Source organism: Carassius carassius, chromosome 9 (genome assembly GCF_963082965.1).
Source record: "Carassius carassius chromosome 9, fCarCar2.1, whole genome shotgun sequence".
In the NCBI taxonomy this organism is placed as follows: domain Eukaryota; kingdom Metazoa; phylum Chordata; class Actinopteri; order Cypriniformes; family Cyprinidae; genus Carassius; species Carassius carassius.
The window spans coordinates 36136217-36144443 of record NC_081763.1 but is presented as its reverse complement, the minus strand read 5'-3'; the positions used below and the strand labels follow the sequence as shown (position 1 = coordinate 36144443).

General features: G+C 39.4%; 1 protein-coding gene across 1 annotated transcript in view; it reads left to right on the top strand.

Moving 5' to 3' along the window:
• LOC132148706 (epithelial membrane protein 2-like) overlaps positions 1-1324 on the top strand; it is a 3180-nt gene extending 1856 nt beyond the window's left edge. Inside the window, exons 3-5 of the mRNA XM_059557403.1 lie at positions 231-333; positions 642-782; positions 856-1324. Coding sequence (XP_059413386.1) covers positions 231-333; positions 642-782; positions 856-1016 — 405 coding nt within the window. The 3' untranslated portion in view covers positions 1017-1324. The remainder of the gene's footprint in view (positions 1-230; positions 334-641; positions 783-855) is intronic.
• Positions 1325-8227: the final 6903 nt, after the last annotated feature.

Sequence of the window (8227 nt, the reverse complement as noted above, 5' to 3'; positions counted from 1 at the left end):
TGGTTTTATGTAGTAATATGTTACATTTTTTATAGTTCATAATATACTATATTATAATATATATGTATTATACTATATTATAATTATGATTGATAGTTATTAGTAATATGACAGAAAAGTTTGCTAATGCTACAGTTTGCTACAGAAGAATATGATACCAGAAGTTCACGAGGAGCATGTTCTCATTCATGCTGATGGATATGTGTGTGTGTGTGTGTGTGTGTGTGCAGGCCTGGTGGGTGACCGAAACAATGTCCACTGATATTTGGGGTCGCTGGATTCTGATTAGAGGAAACTGGAGCTACACAGAGAATCTTGGTCACTATCCTCAAGGTCTGAACACGTATATTAATCAGTGCAGTGTTAATTAATCAATCAATCAGCAGTCACACAAACACACTGAATGGGTTTTGTGAATCTCACAGATCTGAAATCTCTTTAAAAACTTTGTTAATATGTACTATTTCTCAAATTTTGCATCAACAAGTTTTCTGTAATGCTTTTTTCACTCACAGCAGCAAACTGAGATGTATTACTTTTAATGTTCCTTCATTTGTGTATTTGCATGGATTTATCTGAAATGTTTCTGAAGCAGTTCAGACATCAGACGCTCAGGTGTTGGTCTGTCGTGTGTGTTTCAGAGTATCTGCAGGCGGTTCAGGCCAGCTCTGTGCTCGCCTGCATCTTCTGCATCCTGGGGCTGTTCGTGTTCGTGGCTCAGCTCTACACACTACCTAAAGGAAAGCGCTTCCTGTTTACTGGAGTCTTCCAGCTGCTGGCCTGTACGTGTAACACTCACACACACACACTCACACACACACGCCTCTCTCTGAAGACTGTGTCTGTGCTCCTCAGGGCTGTGCATCATGATCGCGGCCTCCATCTACACCAACATCTTCCACAAAGACAAGGAACCGGGCTGGTACGGAGGCTCCTTCATCCTGGCCTGGATCTCCGTCTGTCTCACCTTCATCTCCTGCATCTCCTACTTCTTCCTGCGCAAGAAGAAGGCGTGAAGAACACACTCTCACACACAAAGACTACAGACACCCACTATCTCTAACCCACACACACACACACAATCTGCATCAGTAGATGTTTAAACACTCGTCACATGCTGTCGATGATGATCCTCTGATCTCAGAACAGCTCAGGTCTCAAAGCATCTCTAGATCACAGATCTTATCCATTATATAGCTTAATGTAAAATAATGTCTTAAAATCGTAATGTCTAAATCTGTCATTGTTTTGTTGTAAATGTAGTGTTTTCACAGTAGTTTAACATTAGTTACAGTGATTATTCAGTAAGACTACCTGATGTGTTTGTTTCTGTGTTATCATGTGTCCCTTACTAATGATCTGATCCACCCAAGGGATTTTACCAAATTAAACATTCAAATGTTGGTCATTGCAAAATATCATTACCATCACAAAATGAAATAATTTGATAATTATGATGTTGCTTTAAAAAAAAAAAACTTCACAATTGATAAGACAAAAATGTTTGAGACATTTTCACCAATGATGTGCACGGAGTTAGTAATGATCCTTTGTTTTAGTGATCAAGACTCCTCATAATTTCAGAAATTCTGAAAGACAAAAGATTTTTTTAAATAAATAAAATACATGTGTTGAATGTTTAGATAATCAGTCCAATACTGTGTGTGATAGTTCCCGTTGTTTGAATTTGGGTGCTCCAGCTGCAGTCCATTGCCTACTTCTGCCACTGTGCTTCAGACGCTCCTTTAAATGAGAAAACTAGCTGAGACAAAGGAGGCTTGGGCCATGTCCACACATGAAAACACTGTCTTCGCGTCGTAGTGTGGACTGTGAAAACAGAGGCTTTTGAATACAATGACGCATTTTTAGTCATGTGATGCAGTCATATTGCCAATTCAGCCAAGATGGTGAAAGACATTGTACAGCAGTTGTTTTGGATGCTCTCCGTTTTCACAGTCTTGTTAAAAAGTAATGCCAGTTTGTACATACGTTTAAAAAACTCCTTTCCTTGACATTGCCGCAAAGTTTCAAAGAGCCGGAAAGTAAATAAACACCTAGTGGAAATGACGCAGGTTGAAGCTTTAGTCATGCGCAGCAGGGAATGTGTTTTCATAAGTTTCAGTGTGGATGAGCAACTTTTGGAGAATGTTTGAAAATGATAATGGACGCAGATCGTTTTTAGACGAAAACTCAGTTTTCCAATATATCCAGATTAGTGTAGACATAGCATGGACTTTGGATGTTGGGTTGTTTGTATAGTTTTGAGCACTTTTACATTGCTACAACAGCACATTACACCGGTGCAGCCAGACACCCCACTTTACACACTGATGATGCTGATGATTTCAGAAATATAGTTTAGGGTCTTAATTATGATACTCTGATAATATTTTTTTGGGGGGAGCACGCATACCTGAGTTTGTTTAGTCATCGTGCAAAATCACCAGTTGGTAAGTACATTTGTGTAATATTATTTTCTTGAACGTGAGTTTTCCCTGTAGGTGTAGCGGCATGTTTCTTTTGAGATGTCAAGTTTGTTGTTTTAGTGTAGTGTTGAATGTGGGTAGCAGTATTTACTGTATCTCGGGGCCACATCATGGTATTGAAGGCGTTGGTGGTTTTACAGGTTGTTTTCACCCAGCGGGTTACAGTTAGTAAGTGTCCCCCACAAGTCAAGTCAAGTCACCTTTATTTATATAGCGCTTTAAACAAAATACATTGCGTCAAAGCAACTGAACAAAATTCATTAGGAAAACAGTGTCAATAATGCAAAAATGAGAGTTAAAGGCAGTACATCATTGAATTCAGTGATGTCATCTCTGTTCAGTTAAATAGTGTCTGTGCATTTATTTGCAATCAAGTCAACGATATCGCTGTAGATGAAGTGACCCCAACTAAGCAAGCCAGAGGCGACAGCGGCAAGGAACCGAAACTCCATCGGTGACAGAATGGAGAAAAAAACCTTGGGAGAAACCAGGCTCAGTTGGGGGGCCAGTTCTCCTCTGACCAGACGAAACCAGTAGTTCAATTCCAGGCTGCAGAAAAGTCAGATTGTGCAGAAGAATCATCTGTTTCCTGTGGTCTTGTCCTGGTGCTCCTCTGAGACAAGGTCTTTACAGGGGATCTGTATCTGGGGCTCTAGTTGTCCTGGTCTCCGCTGTCTTTCAGGGATGTAGAGGTCCTTTCTAGGTGCTGATCCAGCATCTGGTCTGGATACGTACTGGATCCGGGTGACTGCAGTGACCCTCTGATCTGGACTCAGACTGGATCTGGTGGCTACGGTGACCTCGGAACAAGAGAGAAACAGACTAATATTAGCGTAGATGCCATTCTTCTAATGATGTAGCAAGTACATAGGTTGTTATGGGAAGTGTTCCCGGTTCCGGTTTACCTAATTAATGCAGCCTAAAAATCCTTTAACGGATTTGCATAATAAAAGCATATTAGTATGTTATGTGTATGCCAGGTTAAAGAGATTGGTCTTTAATCTAGATTTAAACTGCAAGAGTGTGTCTGCCTCCCGAACAATGTTAGGTAGGTTATTCCAGAGTTTAGGCACCAAATAGGAAAAGGATCTGCCGCCCGCAGTTGATTTTGATATTCTAGGTATTATCAAATTGCCTGAGTTTTGAGAACGTAGCGGACGTAGAGGATTATAATGTAAAAGGAGCTCATTCAAATACTGAGGTGCTAAACCATTCAGGGCTTTATATGTAATAAGCAATATTTTAAAATCTATACGATGTTTGATAGGGAGCCAGTGCAGTGTTGACACTGAATTCAATGATGAACTGCCTTTAACTATCATTTTTGCATTATCGACACTGTTTTCCTAATGAATGTTGTTCAGTTGCTTTGACGCAATGTATTTTGTTTAAAGCGCTATATAAATAAAGGTGACTTGACTTGACTTGATTCAAGCTGAGGTTGTAGTGGGAGTACGAACAGCCTTGCCAATTGAAGGAGTTATATTATTTTGGGAAACTGACAACTAGGTGAGCGTGTATGGGCTGAAAGTTCAGTTTTCCCTGTAGTTACTGCTAATAATGAAAATAAAATGGAACGAAGTCAAGATGCCAACTGTGTAGTGACTTGTGCAATGATGCGGCGAAAGAAAGAATCAAAAGGAAACCATGTTTAATAAAGCTTGCACTGATTTGTTTGTTCCGGATTTGTCTGCGTTGTCTTATCTTGTTTTGACAGAGAAAAAGTGCAGTGAGCTGATAACTCTTTGAATGAGCTTTTCCAGTATGCGGTCACTCCTGCACAAATGTGTAACCTTGCTCGTGGAGATTTTATTAGTGATGGAGTGTTACTGAGAAAATGGATTGCTCACATTCTTCTGCACAATCTGACTTTGCTGCAGCCTGGAATTGAACTACTGGTTTCGTCTGGTCAGAGGAGAACTGGCCCCCCAACTGAGCCTGGTTTCTCCCAAGGTTTTTTTCTCCATTCTGTCACCGATGGAGTTTCGGTTCCTTGCCGCTGTCGCCTCTGGCTTGCTTAGTTGGGGTCACTTCATCTACAGCGATATCGTTGACTTGATTGCAAATAAATGCACAGACACTATTTAACTGAACAGAGATGACATAACTGAATCCAATGATGAACTGCCTTTAACTATCATTTTTGCATTATTGACACTGTTTTCCTAATGAATGTTGTTCAGTTGCTTTGACACAATGTATTTTGTTTAAAGTGCTATATAAATAAAGGTGACATTGACACTGATCATAATCTAGATGTGCTCTGTTTGACAGAAACCTGATGATTACATTATTTTAAATGAGTCCACCCCCCAAGATTACTGTTATAAACATGAGCCGCGTCTAAAAGGCAAAGGTGGAGGTGTTGCTTCAATTTATAACAACGTTTTCAGGATTTCTCAGAGGGCAGGCTACAAGTATAACTCGTTTGAAGTAATGGTACTTCATATAACATTATCCAGAGAAACAAATGTTAATGATAAATCCCCTGTTATGTTTGTACTGGCTACTGTATACAGGCCACCAGGGCACCATACAGACTTTATTAAAGAGTTTGGTGATTTTACATCCGAGTTAGTTCTGGCTGCAGATAAAGTTTTAATAGTTGGTGATTTTAATATCCATGTTGATAATGAAAACGATGCATTGGGATCAGCATTTATAGACATTCTGAACTCTATTGGTGTTAGACAACACGTTTCAGGACCTACTCATTGTCAAAATCATACTCTAGATTTAATACTGTCACATGGAATTGATGTTGATGGTGTTGAAATTATTCAGCCAAGTGATGATATCTCAGATCATTATTTAGTTCTGTGCAAACTTCATATAGCCAAAATTGTAAATTCTACTTCTTGTTACAAGTATGGAAGAACCATCACTTCTACCACAAAAGACTGCTTTTTAAGTTATCTTCCTGATGTATCCAAATTCCTTAGCATATCCAAAACCTCAGAACAACTTGATGATGTAACAGAAACTATGGACTGTCTCTTTTCTAGCACTTTAAATACAGTTGCTCCTTTACACTTAAGGAAGGTTAAGGAAAACAGTTTGACACCATGGTATAATGAGCATACTCGCACCCTAAAGAGAGCAGCCCGAAAAATGGAGCGCAGCTGGAGTAAACCTTCCTCGTGTCCTTCTTCCTTTGCTGCAGCCTGGAATTGAACAACTGGTTTCGTCTGGTCAGAGGAGAACTGGCCCCTCATCTGAGCCTGGTTTCTCCCAAGGTTTTTTTCTCCATTCTGTCACCGATGGAGTTTCGGTTCCTTGCCGCTGTCGCCTCTGGCTTGCTTAGTTGGGGTCACTTCATCTACAGCGATATCGTTGACTTGATTGCAAATAAATGCACAGACACTATTTAACTGAACAGAGATGACATCACTGAATTCAATGATGAACTGCCTTTAACTATCATTTTGCATTATTGACACACTGTTTTCCTAATGAATGTTGTTCAACAGAGTGTTTTATGTGTAAACCAGGTTAAAGAGATGGGTCTTTAATCTAGATTTAAACTGCAAGAGTGTGTCTGCCTCCTGAACAATGATAGTGTGTCCAGTGCAGGCTAAGTTATAGGCCATCCAGGACTCAGATCCTAGGAGTGTAGACTACAATGCTGATTGTTCTGACTCACAGCCTGTAAGTACATTTGATATGTAAAAGTCCCGTTCTTCATGATTCCAAGTTTCAAACTTTAGTTAGTGTGAAATGTTGTTGTTAGAGTATAAATAATATCTGTAAAATACTAAAGTTCATTGCCAAGCGAGATATTTTATTTAACAGAATTCGCCTACATCAAACGGCCCGTTTGGACTACATCCCTCTACTTCCTGCAGTAATGACGTCACTAAAACAGTTTTTTGACTAACCTCCGCCCACAGGAATACACAAACAGGGGGGAGTGGTATTGTTGTGCTCCGACGGAGAAGAGGAAGAGCTGTGTTTGTCTCCATGTCGTTGAAACGCTGTTATTTTCATCTCGGAGTCCAATCACCTTTATTTGGGCTTCCCAGGGACGCTGTACTTGGAGATTAATGGTTACAAATTATGTTTAACTCGGTTCCCGAAAATTATAATCCACATGTAAAACTATGTGCAGCACATTTTCTTGAGGACACGTTCCTCAATCTCAATCAGTTTAATGCCGGATTCGAACAAAGATAATTCCTGAAAGATGGAGCAGTTCCCTCTTTGTCTGGAGAAGGCGTTGTTTATGGACCACAACCGGTAAGTGTATTTTATTATTTAAGTTGGTGCGTTTAACAGTTTCTGTAACTTATTACACAAAGGGCAACGCTGTTTAGCTTTGTTAACTAGATGTTAGGGCTGTGCAAAAAAATCGAATGCGATTTTCATGCGCATCTCGTCAGTAAAAACGCTCCTGTGATTATAAGTACATCTCCAGCACATGCTCCTGCACACTTGCTTCTTAAAACTAGTCCAATCGTGTTTCCAGGAGGGTAACGTGCGCTCAGCTGCTGTCAAATCACAACACAGGAACCGCTAGCCCAATCAGAACTAGTTAAGTATTTCTGAAGGAGGGACTTTATAGAACAAGGAAGTCATCAGCCTGTTTTTATGACAGTGAAAACAGCGGTATACAGATAAGTTAATTGTGTGAAAAATACTGTTTTTTTTACACGCGAAACATGAACACATGTTATATTGCACACTGTAAACACAAAGCTTCAAAAAAGCACAAAAAACGTGACCTTTAAAGAATTTGCCACTAATGATTCAAACATGAGTTTTGAGCAGTTTACAGTACCGTTTGTTGTTTCTCTGATCACATTTCAGACATGATTTAATGTTTACATGGCGCGATACACAACGCAACACATAAAAACACAGTATAAGTCATTATAATCAGTAATTATGTCTCCACTGGTTGCAACAAATGCCTCGTTTGTAATGGGTTTTATTGGTTTTGTCTGGTCGTGCCGGGAGATGGCTTCACAGTATGGTGAGGGGCGTAACAGGCCTCACACGCTCAAGGTATTCAGCCAATCACAACGCACTGGAAAGCTGGCCAATCAGAGCACACCTTGCTTTTCAGAATGATGAGCTTTGTAAAAAAAATTACGCTTTTCTGAAAGACGGAGCATAGAGGAAAAACAATAATGTACAGTATGTGTATTTTGTGTACAGTATTTTTTTTACCTTAAACCACAAACATATTTCAATATACCAAATAATGCTCTTTTTAGCAACATCATATGATCCCTTTAAATGAGATTACTAGCTGAGACAAAGGCGGCTTGGACTTGAGATGTTGGGTTGTGTTTGGTTTGTATTGTTTTGAGCACTTTTACATTGCTCCAACCGCACATTACACCGGTGAGGCCAGACACCCTGCTTTACTCACTGATGATGCTGACGATTTCGGAAATCTTGTTTTATTTTCCGATGTGTTTTGTTCCATTATAGTGATTTACTTTTGAGCTCAAAGCCTTTCTTATTGAGCCTTATGCCTGCATGTGTTCCTCCTTTTGTTGCTTCCCTTAAAGCAGGGGTTTTAACAATGTCTGCATTTCTAACATCACTCACTATTTCTTCAATCTGCTAATGAAACCACTTTCAGACAATAACATTTTCTGAATAAAAAGTTTCTGAATAAAAAAATCTATTTCAAAACTACAACATATGTATAACAAAGAAGATAACAAACTGAAGACTGAAAATGTAGAAATAAGATTTTAAAATTAAAGTTTAAAGTTGGAATAAGTCTAAAG